Raw genomic sequence first — 21,742 nt, forward strand, 5'->3', positions numbered from 1 at the left:
TGGGAATAATAATGGTACTCAACTCATAAGTTGGCAGTGAGGTTCAGATTGATAAATGCTAAGCACATAGCAGAGGGCCTATTCATGGTTATGACTCAGTGAGGGGTATCGATCATTGCCATTCTCACTGCCACAGCCTCACTGACCACCATTTATTGAGCCCTAACTAAGTGCCAGGTCCTGCATTACCTGTTTTAATCCTCACAAATCCGAAGGAGGTTAAGGTATTGTTACCTCCTATTACAAGTGAGGGAACTGAGGCCCAGAGAGGTGCAGTGCTTTGCCTGTGATTACCCAGCTTGAAAGTGGTAGAGCCAGGATTCAGCCCAAGTCCACGTGCCTAACAGCCATCATCTTGACCACCACCCTCCACTGCAGGCAAGGATGGTGGCCTCTGGCCCACAGCAGGAGACTCACAATGATGCTGTGATTTCCAGAGCTTCTCCAGCCTGGTGGTTCAGGGCCTGAGAGCTTGGCCTGCAGGTGCATGCATTCACTGCATGGCTCCACCAGTCAGGGGCTGGCAGTCTCTTGTTGTTTCCCCTTGACCTTCCACTTTAACTTGTTCCATGAACTCCTCAGGAGAGACACCTCTGGGAAAGGGCCTGAGGTTATTCTGCTGGACAGATGCTGCTTCAGGGTGGGGGTTGGGAACTACTTTTCCATCCTATGAAGAAAGTCAGACCCAAGGTTCACCCACCTCCACTTGCGCACCGGTAGCTGAGCTAACACTCTTGAGGCAGCACAAAGGCCCCTAGGCAGAAGAGAAAGGAGCAGGAGGAAGCATCTCATGCCTGGAAAACCCCATCTCCAGGGTCTGGTGCTTCCAGGAGCCTGCTCCTAGCCTGTGTCAGGAACAGGATTACAGTGACTGAGGCCCAGGAGGCAGAGAAATAGGTGGGTAATGGTGTGGGCCTGGAGTCACAAGGTCTTGGGTTCAAACCCTAGCTACAACATTTAGGAGATATGTGGCGCAAAGAGGTCTTAAAAACTCACTGAGTCTGTTTCCTCATCTGTAAAATGTGCATGATAATACCGTGCTCTCCAAGGTTTGAGGATTAAAGGAGAAAATGCAGGTGAAGCATGTTGCACAATGCCTGGCCCATAATGAAAGCTCAATAAGAAGTGTCATGTAATCGAATACCATGTCCTGTCTACATTCTTCCCCTCAGAAGGATACCTCAGGTGGCTGTAACTATAGGAGTCTGGGGGCAATAGTGATGTTCTCGGAATTGGTCATTTCCTCATTTTAAGGAATGTCACTGATAAAGCCAAGGATAAATGGGCAGAGTCCAAAGTCCCCGGGAAGAGGGGACTGAAGAAGTTGAGCAAGTTATGGGGGCCCCAGCATGGATAGGCACACGGAACGATTCACCACAAGAAAAGGGGGCGGGCTGTAGCTTTGGGGCACTCCTGCCCTGATGCTGTCAGTCTTGCACTGGAATTGCAAGATGGTGGCTTCTCCTTTGGGGCCTGTTGGCATCTTCATTTCCACAGAGGCTGAGGGGTCCTAGGGAAGATGATATGAACAGAAACCAATTCCAAGAACCCCAAATCTTCTAGGCATGCAAGATGGTACCCTAGAGCTGGCCTGAAGTGGAGAGGATAATGTCCTGTTTTCTCCGTTTCCCACCTGAAATTTGTCAGTCATTGTAGAGTTAACAGATATCAAAGAGGATTGAGGGATAGTTCTCTAAAATTATGGTTAATTGAAGAGATTTCCATAGAACTTAAGTCGATCGTAAATAAAGTCATAAACTTGGAAAGGCAACTATCAGCATAACACACCTGCACCTCAGAATCTGCATGACTTAATGGTGGCGCAAAATGCCCATTGCCAGAGAAGGAGAAAGAGTGTAAATGAATATTTTAGGACTATGGTGTCAGCTGAAGGTTGTATTTTATGACTCTGGAGTTGTAACCATGAAATATGATGCCTTGTTTAAAGTGTGAGAAAACCTCCAAACAGCTTTTGCAGGATCTTCAATCAAAACAGGATGATGCGAGGGCCAGGGTGTCAGATGAGCCCAAGAGGCAGGGTTGGCTAAAATGGTAAAGGTGCCACCTTAAGAGGAGACTGGTAGCTCTGGCCAGAGGATCTCAAGTTCTCAAGTCCTCAGTTCTAGCACAGTCCAGAAAGCATTGCCTATAGTTGGGAAGTTTGAAAATCTCAGGATGGCTGACTAAACCACTGTTAAGCAGGGCTGTGCCTTATAGCAGAGGAGACTACCATCCTGGTACCAGAGAGACTCAACTGAAATCTTGACTCAGCCACTTCCTATGTGACCTTGGGAAAGCTACTTAACCTCTCTGAGCTTCAGTTTCCTGTGACATTTATTTGTTCACCAGATATTAGTCAAGTGCCTGCTATATGCCAGAAAATCTCCTAAGTGCTTGGGACAGAACAGACATGGCCTCTGTTCTCATGGAGTTTACTATCTACATGTTAACTAAGTAATGACATAATTGATCAATTAATTATGGAAAATCATTAATTATGGCAAAATATGTGGTACTCAGAAAGTATATGATGGGGGAGAGGTTATTCTGTTTCTATAAAGATCCTTGAGGAAGCAGCACTTGGATTGGGACCTAAAGGCTGAGGGCAGGGGGCAGTCAGGCCCAACGAGATAGGGAGGAAGTTTCCAGAAAGAGAAAATAACACTTTCAGAGACCCTGGAGCAAGGCAATGCTTAGTGAATCGGAAGAGCAGCGAGGAGGCCAGGGTGGGTGCAGATAATAGGGAAGGAGAGACTGGCATGAGGCAAGACCCTGTAAGGTCCTTGTGAGTCATCGAGTATTCCACTTTATCCTGAGTGACAATGGGGGTTATTGACGGTTCCAACAGAGAGAGTGGCGTAATCAGGCCCATGCTTTCCAGTATTACTCTGGCCTCTGTGAAGAATGGACAGAGGCTGCAAAGCAATCTACAGATTCAGTGTAATCTGTATCAAAATACCAGTGTCATTTTTCACAGAAATAGAAAAAACAATCCTAAAATTCATATGGAACAACAAAAAAAGCCTGAATAGCCAAAGCAATCTTGAGCAAAAAGAACAAAGCTGGAAGCATCATGCTACCTGGCTTCAAAATATATTATAAGGCTATAATAACCAAAATAGGATGGTGTTGGTATAAAAACAGACACATAGACCAATGGAACAGAATGGAGTCCAGAAATAAATTCACATACTTATAACCAACTGATTTTCAACAAAGGCACTACGAACACGCATTAGGGGAAGGACACTTGCTTCAACAGTGCTGGGAAAACTGGAGAACCATATGCAGAAAAATGAAACTCAACCCCCATCTCTCACCATATACAAAAATCAACTTAAAATGAATTAGAGACCTAAACTTAAGACCTGAAACTATAAAACTACTGGAAGAAGACATAGGGGAGTTATTACAGGATATTGGTCTAGGCAAAGATTTTATGGCTAAGACCTCAAAGGCACAGGCAACAAAAACAAAAATAGACAAATGGGACTATATTAAACTAAAAAGCTTCTACAAAGAAAAAGAAACCATCAACAAAGTGAAAAGACAACCTGTTAAAGATGAGAAAATATTTGCAAACTATTCATCTGACAGGGGACTAATGTCCAGAATGTGCAAGTAACTCAACTCAACAGCAAAATAATAATAATAATAATAATCCCATTAAAAAGTGAGCTAAGGACATGAATAGACATTTTTTTCAAAAGAAGACATAAAAATGGCAAACAGGTATATGAAAAAATGTTCAACATCTCTAATCATCAGGGAAATGTAAGTCAAAATCACAATGAGATATCAGTTTACCCTAGTTAGAATGGCCATTATTAAAAAAGCAAAAAACAACAGATGTTGGCAAGGATATGGAGAAACGGGAGCTCTTATACTTTGTTGGTGGGAATGTAAATTAGTACAGCCACTATAGAAAACAGTATGGAGATTTCTCAAAAGACTAAAAATAGAACTACCATATGATCAAGCCATTCCACTACCAAGTATTTATCCAAAGGAAAGGAAATCAATATATCAAAGGGATACCTGCACCCCCGTGTTTACTGAAACACAATTCATAACAGCAAAGATATGGAATCAACACAAGTGTACATCATTGGATAAATGTATAAAGAAAATGTGATATACATATATACACACACGTACATGGTGGAGTACCACTCAGATGTTAAAAAATGAAATTAGCTAGGTACAGCGGCATGCGCCCATAGACCCAGTTACTTGAGAGGCTGAGGCGAGGGATCTCTTGAGCCCAGGAGTTCAAGTCCAGCCTGGGCAATGTCCAGCACAACTCCATCTCTATTTCTGTTTTTTAGAAGAGTGAAATCCTGTCATCTGCAGGAACAGGGGTGGAACTGGAGGTCATTACGCTAAGTAAAATAAGCCAGGCACAGAAAGACAAATACCACCTAACACTCATACGAGGAGTTAAAAAAGTGGATCTCATGGAGGTTGAGTGTAGAATGATTGATAGTTCCAGAGGCTGGGAAGGCTGTGTGTGTCCAGGATTGGAGGATGTAGGGGATGAAGAGAGGTTGGTTAACAGGCACAAACACACAGTTAGGTCAGTGGTCCCCAACCTTTTTGGCACCAGGGACCGGTTTCATGGAAGACAATGTTTCCATGGACAGGAGGTGGGGGATGGTTTCAAGATGAAACTTCCACCTCAGATCATCAGGCATTAGATAACTTACTCAACACTCACCTCCTGCTGTGCAGCCCAGGTTCTAACAGGTCCCAGTCCACGGCCCAGGGGTTGGGGACCCCTGAGTTAGGTAGAAAGAATAATAAGTTCTAATGTTCAATAGCAGACTAGGGTGGCTATAGTTAAAACAACGATGTATTGTATATTTCAAAATAGCTAGAAGAGAGAACTTGAAATGTTCCCAACACATAAAAGTGATAAACTCTTGAGGTGATGGATGTCCTAAATACCCTGACTGGATCATTATACCTACCGTGTTAGGCTCTTCTTGCATTGCTGTAAAGAAATGCTGGAGACTGGGTAATTTATAAAGAAAGGAGGTTTAATTGGCTCATAGTTCCACAGACTGTACAGGAAGCATGGCATCAGCATCTGCTCAGCTTCTGGGGAGGCCTCAGGGAGCTTTTACTCATGACGGAAGGTGAAGTGGGAGCAGACACTTCACATGACCAGAGCAAGAGCAAGAGAGGGAGTGAGGGAGAGGTGTCACACAATTTTAAACAATCAGATCTCGAGATGAGTCACTCACTATCACAAGGACAGCACCAAGCCATGAGGCATCCCTCCCCATGACCCACACACCTCCCACCAGGTCCCACCTCCAGTATTGGAGATTACATTTCAACATGAGACTTGGGAGGGACATTCAAATTATATCACCTACTGTGCATGTCAGAAAATAACACACATACCCCATAAAAGTGTACAAATATTTTATAACAATAAAGTTTTTTAAAAGAGTGCTCCAAGATAATGTTCTAATGTTCTCAATGCAAAAAATAAAGTATGTGAAGTGATTGATATGTTAATTAGCTTGATTTAATCATTCCACAATACATACATATATCAAAACATCACAGTGTATTCCATAAGGACATACAACTATTCTCAATTAAAAATAAAATTTTAAAAACTGCAAAACCAAAAGAATGGATGGGCTGGAGGAGGAAGGAGGCTTGGAGACCAGGAGGGGGCTTCATGGCTCTGGTTAACTTGGAGTGTGACATGGCTTGGGGTAGAGCAATGGCAGTGATGGTGGGGGACAGAATTGAGAGCCACCTAGATGGACTGCCAGGTGAGTCTCTGGCTGGATGAGGGGATGCGGGAGGAGTTGAGGATGTCCCCTGAGACTCTGCCATGAGGAAGTGGGTGAATAGTGCTAACACTCCAAGATGGGAAAGTCTGGAAGAAGGCTAGGCTTCTGGGAGGAAAGGATGAGAGTGATTTTGGTTGGGTTGGGTTTGAGAGCAATGTGGAATATCTAGTTGGGTTTCTAAGACTGGAGGTAGGCAGAAGGCTCTGGAGTCACTGTCTTTCCCCCAAGACCTGCATTTTTTCTGGAATTCTTTGTTGTCCACCTGGTTGTGCAGGCCAGATTAAATGAGACCATGTGGACCAAGGGCCTGATTAGAGACTTGGCCACACAGAGTGGCTGCACCTGCTCTGCAGCTCCTGAGCCACTCTCTCCCTCTAATGTTTCTCTTTGGTCACTGCCCACTTTCCACCTGAGTGCCCCTCCCTTCCCACCTTCTCTTCTTTCAGGTGTCTTTGCTTCTGCCTGCTCTGTACATGTCTGTTCAGTCCCCAGCCTTCTCCACTCCTGTGGTAGGAGGTTCCCTCTTTGTCCTGCTGATGCCCTGCCTCACAGTCTCTGGAATCCCAGACCCATAGGTATCCCCATCTGTTTATTCCCTAGGATCTCACACTCAACATGGAAGTAGGGAAGAGCAGGGGAGGAAGGGCCATCACTCTTCCTGCAGAGCTGCATCTCCTTTAGTGTCCCTGTCTCCGCTCTCTCCTTCACCATCCATTTTCTGTTGGAGACCTCACCCTCTCATTCCTCCACAGCCTGCCTCCTAAATCCCTTCCTGCTGCTTCTCTTTCTTCCCTCCCTAGTTGCGGCTTTGATGATGGGAACAACCTCTTCTTCATTCTCTGTCTCTGGTCTCCCCACCGGCCACCTTCCTTGGCCACCAAACCATATCATTCATCCATTACTACGGGACCAAATCATCTCTCTAAAATAGGTCTGGACTTGTACTTCTTGCTGAAAACCCTCTTCTCCACACCTACTGTGACTCCCCTGCACCTGCAGAGGAAAGTCCAAACACCTCGGCAGTGCCATCAAGGCCTCCACCCAAGCAGCATGCCCTTCCAGGCCTTCTTGCCTCTGAGGGCCTGTTTGCTCTGCCTGGAATCCCTCTATTTCTTCCCTTCCAGCATACTCCTACACCTTTTTGAAGGTTCGGGGTAAAAGGCCCTTCCTTCACCATGATCCCTTTCCCCAGTACAGTCGAGACTCAGCCATTGTGCCCAGGGCTGAAGACAGTTCCACCTGGTATAGTAAGCGCCAGTAACAGGACTGTCGGGAACCAGTGGGCCCAGTGCTTGCTGGGAACAACATTGACAAATCTCCCGTTTGTTGGCTGGCTCCTGTGTCTTATCTCCCTGGTAATGTTCACGGTGAATTTATTTACATCAGAAGGAGACAAACTCTGCCTCAGATGTCAGACATCATAGCCTCCTGCCAGAGAGATACTCAAGGCAGAAATACTGTGCAACTTGATAAAACAAATCAGCAGCACCACTAAACTGGATTTAAAGCCAAGCAAGGCCAATCTTGCCTACCTTCTCTCCTTTCCTGCTTCCTGGGGCCTGGGCAGCTGGGTTGGGGGTAGCAAAGCAGGAAGAGGGGAGGAGAATAGAACCTCAGCTCCTCTACTTGGCATTCAAGGACCTTCACAGTCCAGCTCTTGCCTTCTGCCCAGCCCAGCTCTATCATCTCTACATGTCCCTTTCAGTTCACATGGTCCTGCCTAATAAGTCCCTAAACATGCCACAATCCCCAACTTCAACTGTCCTTGCTGTTTTTCTGCCTAAAACACCCTCTCCCCTGAGGTCTACCAGGCAGGCAGCCCTCAGCTGATATATGCTGCCAGCTCAGTGTTGGAAACGAAGCCAGACTCTGACTATGTCTCACTGTTACCTCCTGGTCTAAGCCACCATCGCCTCTCACTGGATTATCGTGGTAGCTTCAAGAGGCCCCCAGCTTCTTCCTTTGCTCTCTTAGGTCTGCTATCTACATGGCATCCCAAGGGATCCTGTTAATACACAAATGACATCATATCATCCTTAGCCCAGAACCCTCCACTGCCTTCTCAACTCATTCTAAGTAAAAGTCCACATCCTTACATTGGCCTCTCAGGTCGCCCTGCCTCTACTAACCTCATCCCCTGCCACTTTCCTTCTTCTTCCTGCATTCCAGCCCCTTGGGTCTCTCTCTCTCTCTCTCTCTCTCTCTCTCTCTCTCTCTCTCTCTCTCTCTCTCTCTCTCTCTTTTAGACGGAGTTTCTCTCTTATTCCCCAGGCTGGAGTGCAGTGGCACAATCTCGGCTCACTGCAACCTCCATCTCCTGGGTTCAAGTGATTCTTCTGCCTCAGCCTCCTGAGTAGCTGGGACTACAGGTGCACACCACTATGCCCAGCTAATTTTTTTTTTTTCTTTTTTATTTTTAGTAGAGATAGGGTTTCATCATGTTGGCCTAGCTGGTCTCAAACTCCTGACTTCAGTTGATCCACCCGCCTCGGCCTCCCAAAGTGCTGGGATTACAGGCGTGAGCCACCGCACCCAGCCCTTGGGTCTCTTGATGCTCTTCAATGGTGCCAGGCCTCTGTACCCTGTGGCCTTTGCATTTACTGTTCCATCTGCTGTGAATGCTCTTCCCCCAGATAACCATGTGACTCCCTCTCTCATTCCTTCAAGTCTTGGTTCAAATGTCAACTTCTCAGAGGGGTCTTTCCTGACCACCCTTTCTGAAATGTTCATACCCCCACTTCCAACACCAGACACCCCATTTTCCTCTGCACTTACCACTTCATTTACCATAGAGTTAATTATTTATCTTGGAGTTGTCTTTATCCTTCTCATCACAATGTAAGCTCTGGGAGGATAGGAATTTTTGTTTTATTCACAGCTGAATCCCCAGCACCTAGAACAGTGGCTGACACATAGTAGGTGCTCAGTTAGCATTTGTTGAATGAATGAATGAATGAATGAATGAATGAATGAATGAGTGAATGAATATTATTACAAATTCTGTCTCTTCCATAAAGCCCTTCCTACCTATGTGCTATCACTGCGCCTTGAGCATCCCCGTCATAACTATTCTGTGTTGCTATTGCTGGCTTGCCTGCCCACTTCTCTCAGAAGAACTTCAGGGCAGAGAGGAAATCAAGCTTTTCACATTGTAGTGCTGGCCCTACCCAGTATTTGGCCCACAGTAGGTGCTCAGTTAATGGGTGTAGGAGGGAAACTTTCATAAGCACCCAATCTGGGAGAGTAGGTGTATTTCTTACATTTCTGCACTCATACAAACTTAGAAGTTAGCAGTGAGAAATGCTATGAGTTGGCTCATGATTGTCTTGACCTTGTAAAGAATATTAATAAGAATAGTTCAGAACTGCTAAACAAGATCACTTTTATCTCTAGCCCAGATGGCTCCTATAGATCTGTTAATCTGATCTCACCATTGGAGGCCTCACAGACATACCCACTTCTACGTGTCCAAAACTGAACTCCTGGTTGCCTTCCATACCACAAGGAGCTCCCTTCCTGGGTTTTCTGCCTCAAGAAATAGCACCTTTCACACATCCAGATGTTTATACCAGCAACATGGGATTTTATACCTCCTAGTTGCTGATTCCTGGAGATTCTCCTTCCTGAATATCTCTCAAATAAATCCTTTCCCACCCTCCACATGACCTTAGCTTGATCTCATCCAGCCTCACCTGGCCTTTGGTGACTTTGGTGATACCAGGAGCATCCGATGTGCTTCCCTGACTCAGACCTCCTTTATACCATAGCCAGTGTTCTTTCTAAAATGCAAGTTTAATCATATTTCTTCACTGCCTTTGATCCTTAAGATGAAATGGAAGGAAAAAGGAGAAATTTGCATTAGCATCTACCACATGTCAGTCACTGGCTAATACTAGTTACTGTCACATTAACTATCTAATTCAGTTATCATAACAGAGAAGCAAACTGAGACTTAAAAAAATAAATTTCCCAAAGTTATGCAGGTGGCTGGGAAATTGTGGAGCCTAAATTCAAATCTAGACCTTTCTTACCCTAAAATCCATTTCCCTTCCAATGCACTCCCCTGTCTTCAAATCTTTTTGGCTCGGTGCTCTCTGCCTTGTGACTTCTCCTACATGCCATTACTATCTTATATTATTCCTCTTTTTTACCCTGTGATGAGCCATCTAGAGCTGTTTATCTTAGGCATGCCTTGCACATTCATATTTCTCTGCTTATGACCATTTAGTTCCTTCTTCCCTTAAATGTCCTTCCCTTTCTTCTCTATCTAGTGAACTCCTACTCATTCATCAAAACCCAGCTCTAATGACACTTCCTCTGTTAAGGCTTCTCAGATGGACTCATCCAAACAAAGTCATTTGCTGCTTTATCTATATCCTCAAACTGTGAATTGTACTCTTGGGAGACAGAAGGATGTATTGCAGGTAAAGCCCATGGTGAATGCTAGGGGCTTGAAAACCAGACTACTCATGTGAGCCTCTTGTCTCTGTGCCCACAGCTGATGATGCCTGTGGTGGGACCCTGCGGGGCCAGAGTGGCATCATCTCCAGCCCCCACTTCCCCTCGGAGTACCATAACAATGCCGACTGCACATGGACCATCCTGGCTGAGCTGGGAGACACCATCGCCCTGGTCTTTATTGACTTCCAGCTGGAGGATGGTTACGACTTTCTGGAAGTCACTGGGACGGAAGGCTCCTCCCTCTGGTAAGCACAACATCCCCTTCGTTTCCTACCCTATTCTCTGCAACTGTGAATTACTAGGATGCTTACAGTCTCCTCAGTGCCTGGACCCACAGCCAGAGGCCTCTTAGCCTCTTCCGTATACCTACTGTTACAGTCCTTTCATCTCATCCTAATGAAAAAGCACTACATATTTTTAGAGCTGGGATAATTTTTATAGTGATTTCGATACCTGATTTGAAACATGTTCTTGCTGAAGAATTTTATGATGGGTCTTGGTTGAATAACTTGCATTAACACTAAAAATGTTCTGGTCTCAGGATGTGGACAAGGTCTAGTAAAATGATTTGAAATATTGTGCCATTTCTGGAAGACATATGCATAGCATCCAAAAAGGGACTAGAACCATAAGTGACCATTGCTGACACAAGAACATTTTTAGTCTTAATTCTTCCCACTTCAAGGGTCCTGAGACATCAGAAAGGCATTATGTCTCAGTGTCTGAAGGGCTAAAAAGTACAGGCTCTTCTGTAGTGTGCTCCGTGGAGAGTCTTGGTTGTTGATGGGTTAGGGAGGATGTGAGTTATTGAAGATTTACAGCCATCATGTCTTGTCTCCTAGACTTGGGCTCGCAGGATGTGCTCAAACTGAGCATGGCTTAAGGAAGTATCTGGCTTCCTGTTTGGGTGACAAGCATCACAAGTGGTATTGTGGCATTTGGAACACTCTTGTGTTCTCATTGTGGCTGTGTTATCAGGAGGACTTTTGTTAGCACATCAGGAGCCAATAGAAGCATATGTCCAGGTGTACTTCAGGCAAGGATGGGGCATCATTGGAGCCTTAGTTGCTGCATGGTGTCAGCTGAAGGTGGGGATTCCACTTCCTGGCGTCAGGTGAGCGTCGCAGCGTTGGCTCCCAGGGGGCACCTCGGTGGGAATAGCAGTTCTGGTGGAGGCCCTGGGTGCAGGGCTGGGCCAGGCTGGGTCTGGTGGGGCCACGCTCCAGGAGTGGATGGACGGAGGGGATAGGAGTGGGAGGAGGTGTCACTGAGGATTCTGAGCGGAGCAGAAAGTGGGTGTCTGCAAGAGTCAGAGAAGACAGAGACGTGGCAGTCAGTGGGAGTAGGGAGGAGGAAGATAGGAGGGAGAGGAGGAAAGGAGGGGAATGGGGCACATTTATTGCACACCTTCCCTGTGCCGGGTTTCATGGTGGTAGGAACACCAGTTGAGTGAGACATGGTTTTTTAAGGAGCTCATTGTCTATTAGGTAAGAAAATCAGACAAACCATGGTAGGAGCCAAGTGTGACTGTTAAATATTTAAGAGGGATAAAGGGGGAATGGATTCTTCCCAAATATAGGCTCAGATTTGGGAACTAGTGTAACCAGAAAACTCAAGTTTCCTGGTGCAGTGGAAGGTGAGCCGACATGGGAGTTAAAAGACCCTGGTGTCACTGCTAGCTTGTCACAGGAAACTGGCCAGGTCATTTCCTACACTGGTCAGAGGGCTGAGAGAAGCACAGGTGAATGAGGACAACCTGCTCTGTGGGGGGTGACAGTCTATAAACTAGTCCAAGAGTAAAAGCTGGTGATTTTATACTAGGAGTTGGGTTGAAGGTTTAGGTGAGTCTTCACTCAACTGGAATCCTGATGACCTGCCCAGTGTGAAGACCCTTGGACCTCTGCCTCTTTTTGTAAAATACCTGTTTATTGATTGTAAATGTAATGCATATGGTCCTTGTAGAAAACATGGAAAATCGACAAAGGTATGGAAAAATTAAAATTATTAAAATTTTGACGTATTCCCCTTTGACCTTTTTTCTTGGCCGAGGTCAAGCTAGCTGGCTATTTATATATATTTTAATATTACCAAATTAGGATCGAAAAATATCTGTAGTTATATATTTTTAGCTAATCATTGTGTCATGAAATTTTTTCCTGTACCATCACAGATGCCTCCAAAATATACAAGGTCTGATAGTAATATCATTTGTTGACCCTTTACTGCCAATATGTGCCAGATAGGTTATAAGTTCTTTAGAGCTATAATTTCATTTCATCTTTATAAAAATTCTATGAATAGGTAGCATAGTTTTCCTCCTTTTACAGAAGAGGAAAATGAGGCCCAGAGAGTTTATACTACCTGCTTGAGATCACACTGGTGAGTAAGGAGCAGAGCTGGGATTCAATCCCAGGTTAGTTTGATACTAAAGCCTGTCTTCCAAGCCATGACAGCATACTGTTATGCTATTAACATGCGATATCTGTCATGGGTTTTCCGGGCTATGTAGCATTCCCTTGTAAGTCTGTAGCATAGTTTACTCATCAAACCTCTTGTTAGGTGGTTCCCAGGTTTTCACTTCTATAAACAGGTGCCAAGATGAATATCCTTGCCAGTTCCCTCTCTTCCAGTCCCAAGGCCTTTTTGACTCACTTGTTCATCCGCGGGCCAAATGGTCTCCTATAGCTTCTGCCCTCCAGGTGTGAGTCTACACATTGTCCAAACTTTTGGAGTGAAACAAATCTGAAAGAGTTCCTTTTCCTATTAAGTCACTCAATGGGGAAGGAATTAAGCAGAGGAAATTGTTAGGGGAGTCATTCAGAACTCTTTGCTATAATATTAAATTATAATTATTTACAGGGTTGGTGTCACCACTGCCAGGCAGGATGCATTTGTTGTTCTAATTTATACTTGCATAGCAATTATGGATAAACAAACTTGGAGGCTCAGGACGTATGTGTGGGAAGAATCAGCTCTCTCCCTTGCCCCTCTCCTTTATGGATCCCTGGATTCCTGTAAAAGTTTGATGCTGCTGGTTTATGAGTATACTGCTTTTGTAAGCATACATTAAGATTCCAGGCTGTTCTCTTGCATTCTGTGCCAAGGCATATAAAAACAACAAATCCTGTTAGCAAAGATGGATTTGGACAACTGGGCACCCCCTTCACCTATCAAGAAGACAGGAATTCCTTTGAGCGAAAAAACATCCACTACCTCCGTTACCAGATTACAGGTTCCCACTGATTCAGAAGGGCGAGTGGCATGCAATCTCCCTGACTCAGTTTCCCTACTCTTCTCCTCCCCCTAAATGGGATAGCAACAGGAGAGTTTAAATTAGGGCTTCTGGACTAGTAGAATTTCCAAACAATTGGCGAAACACGGGATTGGTCATTTTTTATTTTGCCAAGTAAGGATGTTAGAAGAAAACCTGCCAACTCCTCAGAATATTATTCATAAAACAAAGGACAATTCAAAGCCAAAACTGTGGCAGGAAGTAATCAATTGGAAGTGTTGTGCTGACATCATGAAAGATAAGGTGGGGGGAGCACACATAAATGACAGTGTGTGCCCATCACCGGAGTGTCCAACAGTATATATGCAGCAATCAGTGGACCAATTCTCCCTGTTTTGCTGGTCCTGGACCAGCCTTTGGGAATCCAACAATACGTGTTTTGAACAAGAAAAAGCTGTTACTATGGTGAGCACTGGACCCTGTAGCTCTGACGTGTTGAGAGATTCGCTAGTATTTTAGACTTAACTCCCCCTAAAAGTTAATTGCATTTTTGTATGTGTGACCATGAGCAAAAGCTGGGCTTGGACTGACTGAGGATTACAACTCACAAAGAAGAATGGGTATTATACCCTGACTACACATACATGTTTGCAACCCTCACCCCAACACACACACAAACACACACACACACTGCCAAATCATCTCTGACACATACCTTTCCAAGTCACTGCCAAATTCACATCACCAAGTCATCCCCTGCCCCCAGACCACCTTAAGCACATGTACACACCTGCCCCTCCTTACACACAGTTCCATTTCCAGTTCAATATAGGAGCCAGATTTTCTCTCACCCTGCTGGAGGGTGGAGGTGGTGGGTCTTCCTCCTCTGCTCTGCTCTGCTGTGACCCAGTCACGTGGCTCTGACCATCATGGAGCTCCATTCCTTTCCATCACGTTCTAAGGAAACACTCTCACCTTTGCTAAGCTTCCTCCTGAGGCCCCAGGACTTTTTTGAAGGAGTGGGACTAGCAATACAGAAGACCCTTTTAACAATATGGGGATGTAGGTCCCTGGAGGATATTGGGATCACGTTATACTGAGTACAAGTGGTCACCAGCCCATCACAGAACTGGCCTCTCCGTTGGTGGAGAAAATCAGCAAAGTGAAGACCCCTGAGAAGCTACTAGATCTAGAATCTGTCTCCTCCTTCCTCTGCCTCATACCCAACGCTCTCCATCTGAGTCTCTCCAGAACCTTCCCCAGACTAAAAGAAAGGAGGGAAAGCCAGACATCCTCTCCTAGAATATGGGAGAGGAAGTTTGTGCAGTTTCTCTGGAATTAGATATCACGTCTGCACCATGGCATCGAACTGGGAAGGGGGCAGGCTTGGGAATCGGCAGATAGACTTGGGCTCAAGTTCTTCTGCCAATGCAGCTATCACTAAGAGCTCTGTGCAGGACTAGGAAAGCAGAGGCACTCCATAGTGAGTCAGGCACAGCCCCTGCACTGGGGTGCTCACAGAGTAGGGGGATGGGGACCATAAGTATGGAGAAGGCATTCAGGAGACAACTACCAGAAACAGGAAGGGTATCTCTTCCTGGCCCCCGTCGCTCTCTCTGGACCATGTGATTGGAGGGTTCTACTGGGGGGCCTTCTTCTCTCCTTCTTTCCTCTGCCCCTCCCCAAGGGGCAATTTCTTCCTACAACAGGGAAGGCAGGCAGGCAGAGTCTGACCTGCACTCAGAATTGAAGCCACCCTTGTCTTGGGGGCCAGTGGAAGTGCCAGCCTCAGGAATGTTTGTGGGGTGTGTATGGTTTGGGGGACATCCAAATCTCCTTCCCACCTGTGGGATTTCTGTGTAGATCCTGGAACAAACCTCTGCCCCTCCAATTTCCTTGGCTGTGACTCTGTGGGTCAGTTTCGACCAGTGGTTCCCAGCCTCTCTTCCTTGCCCTGGCCACTGTACATTGACTTTCCTTTATATCCATTTCACTCTGATCACCCTGAATGGGCTCTGCCTGCCTGTTCTCTATGTCACCACACTCCCAGGCCCAGTCCCCACAGACTTGTGTGCCAACAAACTCCACCAAACATTCAAAGTAGAAAAAGAGAGGAGAGCACCTTCCAGGGCTCAGAAGAGAACACTGTCCTGGGGCAGGAGACCAAGGCCTCAAGGCAGAGGCTGCACTTGAGACAGGTCGAGAAGGATGCATACCATTTTAATATAGGAGATGAGGTGTTGGGAAGGGCATTCTTCTAGGGCTTCTGCCTAGTCCTCCAGGCCAAAGCGTGGGAGTTCCTTGATCCCTGGGAGGCAGTCCAAGAAGAAATAGTCCCAGAAATTCTCTAAGGAAGATGCTCTCCACCATGCACCCACCCCGGGACTCTGGCATCTACCTGTGAGCCTAGGAATCTCCCTCCACCTGCAGAGGAATAGAATGCCTGCTCTATCTGTCTGGACTTCCCAGATCCTGGCCCTGTGGCCACTGGGGAGACTTTGGCTGTTTTTGGAAAGAGAATTTCCCTAGAAACCAGGCTCAAACTACTCTCTAGGTCCAGCAACTAACCCCTTTGAGTTTCATCATTAAATTTCCTTATTTTCATCCCTCCTTTTCATGTCCTTAGAGCTTTGATGGATTTGCTTCACTTCGTTCCCTTCATTCGTTTGCTTTTGTTTTTGTAGGTGGCGATACAAAAACTCGTGTCTATTCTGCAGAAGTTCACTTTGAAAATTTTGCTAGCAACACTCTTTCTCCTCTTGAACGATCTTGCTTTAGTTAATAGGCATTTTACACATGGAAGTTGAGCCAGCTAGAACCATTTGATCTCAGCGACTTTTAACTAGATATTTCATTTAAGAGCCTTTAGATCCAGATATAGTTAGAATGAGAATTGCACGCCAATGGAGACTTGTTAATAATAACTATCCACTTATTTATGTATTCACATATACTTTATCAAACCATTGGTTTAGCTCATTCACGTTCTTTGTTACTTTTCCCCTATTTATTTTCTGTAATCATTTATTGAGACTCTTCTATGAACGAGGCTCTCCTAGGTGCCAGAGGGACAAAGCCACAGTCTGAGTTCCTAAGGAGTTATTTATTCCTTCCACAAATGTTTATGTAATAGCCAAGCACCATGCTGGACCCTGAAGCTCACAGTTGGGGCAAAGAGGCAGAATATAATTAAATGCTTTGCAATATCATGTGTTAGGTGCTTTTCTAAGAGGTATAAAGAAGTTCCCCTAGGAAATAAGGAGAAATGTAATGGCCAGGATTCTTTGGGTTTAAGAAATAGAAACTCACCTCCAGCTAACTCAAGCTACAAAGGGAATGTGCTGCCTCTGTAACTGAAAAGTCCAGAACTTGACTTCAGGCGGCGCTGGACCCAGGCGTGCAAATATTGTTTCTCCCCGTCCCGAGGCTTTGCTCTCTTGTGTGTTAGTTTCATTCTCAGGCAGGCTTTCCCAAGAGATGGCAAAGGTGACCACCCTCAGCTTCCTATAACCTACTTGTCTTGGCAATCCCAGCAGAAAGGGAGCATATCTTTCCTAATGGGTCCTACAAAAGCCATCAGATAAACCTTGGTGGACCAGCCTGAGTCATGTGCCAACCCCTCAACACCAGTGTAGCCAAGGGATGTCCTCATTGATCTCCGCCCTCCCCAAAACTCAGGCTGGGAGTGGCAGCCCTGGCAAGACAAAAACTAAGACTGTCCTTCAAATAAGTCATCAGCCTTCCTGTAAGAGGGTGGTGATGCTGGAAGGGCTCAGAAAAATTAGTCCCACAGGATGATTTTTGATTTGAACTGAGGGGTAAGATTTTGCCATTGTCATGGAGCCTAAAAGAGCCCTGGTGTGTTTGGGGCATTGCAAGTCAGGTGCAGGAGCAAGGGAGGAAGAGCAGGACACGAGACCCGAAATGAACACAGGAGGAGCATGGACCAAGAGCAAGAACCCTGTCCCTTGTTCATAAGCCAGAGAGGATTCCATAAGCTGTGGAAAGCTATTAAGAGACTTTAAGCGGGGAAGTAAAATAATCATTCTGAATTTTAAGTGGGTTAAACAGGAAGGCCCAGAAATCAGCTGTAAAACTTTTTTGAGTAACTCTGCAGGCAAAAGAATCCAGCCTTGAACTGAGGCAGCTGTGAAGGGGTGGAGAGGAGGAGGGGCTGATGATTACCAAGTTTCTGGCTGAATGACTGTGGTGGGGCCATGTACTGAACAGAGGAACGCAGGAGAAGTGGCCTGGGGTGGAGTGGGGAATGGCGATGCCCGTTGGTCTCTCCAGCACAAAATGAGCACTAATAGGGGAGTCAAGGCTGCAAGAAGGAAGAAGATAAGGCTGGATGTGCAGGGACACAGCTGCCCTTGGTAACTAATTCACAGTCATTGGGATAAGACTGGTGACGGTGGTCAGATGAAATCAACAGCTACACCTGAAAGCTTGGTGTTTGGTACCCTGGCAGGACCATGAACAGTCATCTTCACAGTGAGCACCAGCATCGTCTTTCATAGGGAAAATCTCCTTCATTATGGTCACTGTCATCTCACCATTTCATCTTCATTACCAGCATCTCTCTATCATCATTCAGTCATTCAAACAAGCTACTCAGGTCCTCCTCCTGCTTGACATTGAGCTTGGCACTGGGAATGCAATGGTGGAGAAGACAAGGCCTCTGCCTTTGTGGAACTTACGGTCTGTTTGGGGGAGACTGAAGTTAGTAAAATATTCAAAAATAAATGTAAAAAGTATGACACATGTCATAAAGGAAATGAACAGGATGGAGAATAACAGCAGTGGGGACCCTCTTCTGAATCTGACCTCTCTGAGGAGCGTAGGATTTAAGCTGAGACCTGACTTTTGAGAAGGAGTCACAGGGGAAGAACCCAGGCAGCAGCCTTCCAGGCAGAGGGAACTGCATATGGTAAAGACTTATCATTTCAATGTCCTATTTGCTCCTGAACTTCGTACATGGAAGTAGCATAGATCTGGTACCTGTCCTCCGAGATTTCCTCTTTGGATGTCAGGAGCAAGGCAGAGTCAAGGTCTCAAGCTAGCAGAGACAGAAAACAGCTCAGATGGTGCATGACTAAGGATGCTGAACCCATGTTGGCTGAGCTGGTAAGCAAATAAGGCCCATTCTAACTGAGCCTCAGACCTCCTGCCTTCCTGTGGGCTTGTGACGCCCCTGCTTCTCTCTCCTTCCTTGACACATCGCAACTCTTTAAGTCACAGTAAGTAACTGTCCTTTTTTGATGGAGCCCATGAAATTGCATCTGCTGTATCCATCAGGAGCCAGGCCATAAATAACCAGCCCTTTAAAATCTCATCTCCCGTATCTCTTGGATACAAGCTCTGCAGCTGAGCAGTAGGAAAAGATTAGTGCCTTAGCATGCTGCTGGCACAAATGTGTCCAGAGGGGTGAAGGCCAAGGCTCCAGCACTCTCTATGGAGTATCAGTGTGACTTCCTTCCTTCCACTAGTGAGAACTTGCTCTCAAAAAGAGAACAAAAGCCACAGCCGGGAGGAGCAGGAAGTGAGCCGGTGTTGTCACAGTGGGCACAGCGGCTCTGCTAAAGCTTGTGACTTGGCAAAGTTCTGTGCATGGGAAGCTGAGGTCGGGCAGCTGGCCTGCCCCCCACGGGTCTGACTGCATGCAACAGGTTCGTACTAAGTGCCTTGTCTGCGAGGAGGCCTGTGCCAGGACTGCGAAGGGCACCAGATAACAAGATGCTGTCCTCGACCTCTCTTGAGGAGCTGCCAGATGCCTGATGGTGCCGCTAAGACAGATGGAAGGAGTTGTTCTGGGCCCTCCAGAGCCCCTCGTTCTGGCAAGACCTGTCTTCTGGAATGACGTTGGTTCATTCCGAATGTTCAAGACCCCCTCCTGGTCTCTGTTTTCATGTTTGGCCACGAATGTTTGTTCCACTCACTCACTCACCCTCAGCTTAACCTACGCGGCATTTCACGTTGGTTTACCTCTCTCCTGCTGTTGCAGCCACTTCCCAGGTTCCCAAGACTGAGTTAAGTCTTTGGTTCTATCCCTTAGTCCCTTAGTCTGTTCTTTTTTTTACTTTCTTTCTCTCTCTCTCTCTTTTTTTTTTTTTTTTTTTTTTTTTGAGATGGAGTCTTGCTCTGTCACCCAGGCTGGGGTGCAATGGCATGATCTCGGCTCACTTCAACCTCCGCCTCCCAGGTTCAAGTGATTCTCCTGTCTCAGCCTCCCAAGTAGCTAGGACTACAGGCACGTGCCACCACGCCCAGCTAATTTCTGTATTTTTAGTAGAGACAGGGTTTAGTGGAGACCATATTGGTCAGGATGGTCTTGAATTCCTGACCTCAGGTGAGCCACCACGCCAGCCCAGTCTGTACTTCTTTTCATCCTAGTTTCTCTTTATCCAGTGGCTGATGAGTGACATCCATAGACTCATCAGAGAGGCAGGATTCACACAGAAAACTAGCAATGACAGTCCGATGAAATGGCAAAATCACCATTTCACATATGGCGAAACTTCAACAGTTCAAATTCACATATGGTGGATCTCAACAGTTTGGGTCATTTGGGGAAGGAGAGGGCAAAGTTTCTTTGAACAAAATGAGGTGGCTTCATGGAGGAGGTAGATCTCTAGCATCCCTGGGAATTTCTCACCCAGGCTTCTTGAAGAGTGGTCTACATTGGCTACCTTCAAGTATTCTCTCCCCATTCATTCCTTAACTACTTCACTCCCACTCTTCAACCCTCCAGCCTCCCCCTGAAATCATTCACATTAAGATAATCATCAAAGGGCCAGGCGCGCTGACTCATGCCTGTAATCCCAGCACTTTGGGAGACTGAGGCGTGCAGATCACGAGGTCAGAAGATCGAGACCATCTTGGCTAACACAGTGAAACCCCGTCTCTACTGAAAATACAAAAAAAAAAAAAAAAAAAAAAAATTAGCCGGACGTGGTGGCAGGAGCCTGTAGTCCCAGCTACTCAGGAGGCTGAGGCAGGAGAATGGGGCAAACCCGGGGGGCGGAGCTTGCAGTGAGCCGAGATCACGCCACTACACTCCAGCCTGGGCAACAGAACAAGACTCTGTCTCAAAAAAAAAAGGTAATCATCAAATAACCATCCCCACCCCTACCCCATTCCAAAGACTACCATTTCCAATTACCAACGCCAGAAGGCGTTTTTCAGGTCTCACCTTCTGGACATTTCTGCATTACTTTACACTGTCAGTCATTTTCTCCCCTGGGGGCTCTGCTTTCTCCTTGCCTTCATACCACTCTTTCTGATTCTTCTTGGATCTTTGTGGCCATTACTTCTGTGTCTCCTTTGATGTCCATTCCTTCTTGCTGTGCTGCTCTGCTCACTCCACGCATGTCCCAGGGTAGTCTTACCTGCTCTCAAGGTTTCAGATACCACCTATTTCCTCCCAAATATGGCTCCCTAGCCCAGCCTACCCACTGAGCCAAACTGTAGAGCCAGCTACCTGATGGACATCTCCACTTTGGTGGACTAGCAATATCTCCAACTTAAGTTGTCTCAACTTTGCTCATAATTGACCCACAAAATCATCAGTCTGTGTCCTTTCTTAGTTTATGGTACCATTCCCTACCTAGTTATCCAGAAATCTGGGAATATCCCTATTTAATCCCTCTCTCTCACTAGCCACATTCAATTAATTGCTAAGTTCTCCCAATATACCATATCTTTCCATCCTTTCTACCACTTCCTGAATTCAGCCCACCATGTTTTCTTCTTTGAGGGAGGTAATAGGCTCCTTAGTGATCTCCCAGCATATTGGCACTGTCCAAGTCATTCTCCTCACTCCTACCAGAATGGCTTAATTAAAATGCAGATCTGACATGCTAAGCCCCAGGCAAAAGCTTTCAATCACCTTCTGTTGTCTACAGAATAAAATTCAATCCCTTGATAGGGCACACAAGGCCCATCTGGATCTAACCCTTGCCTAAAGTAATTGCCCCAGCCTCACATCTTGCCACTTCCTTCTTTAAATTTCATTACCCCTAAAACTCAGTGGTATAATATCACAAAGACTTCTTTCTTGCTCATGTTACACATTTGTGATGAGCCAATGGGAGTGGCTCTGATCCACATCGTCACACATGTGGGTACTCAGGCTGGGCGGGGGGGGGGGGGGGGGGGGGGGGGGGCGCCTTTTTTTTTTTTTTTTTTTTTTTTTTTTTTTGTTTTGGGGCCTTTGGCCATAATCTGGCGGTTTTTT

General features: G+C 45.9%; 1 protein-coding gene across 1 annotated transcript in view; it reads left to right on the plus strand.

The window, feature by feature from the left end:
• Nucleotides 1–21,742, plus strand: part of CSMD2 (CUB and Sushi multiple domains 2) — a 655,333-nt gene that overhangs the window by 236,711 nt on the left and 396,880 nt on the right. Inside the window, exon 5 of the mRNA XM_023232269.1 lies at nucleotides 10,312–10,519. Coding sequence (XP_023088037.1) covers nucleotides 10,312–10,519 — 208 coding nt within the window. The remainder of the gene's footprint in view (nucleotides 1–10,311; nucleotides 10,520–21,742) is intronic.

The sequence above is a fragment of the Piliocolobus tephrosceles genome, chromosome 1 (assembly GCF_002776525.5).
Source record: "Piliocolobus tephrosceles isolate RC106 chromosome 1, ASM277652v3, whole genome shotgun sequence".
Taxonomy (NCBI): domain Eukaryota; kingdom Metazoa; phylum Chordata; class Mammalia; order Primates; family Cercopithecidae; genus Piliocolobus; species Piliocolobus tephrosceles.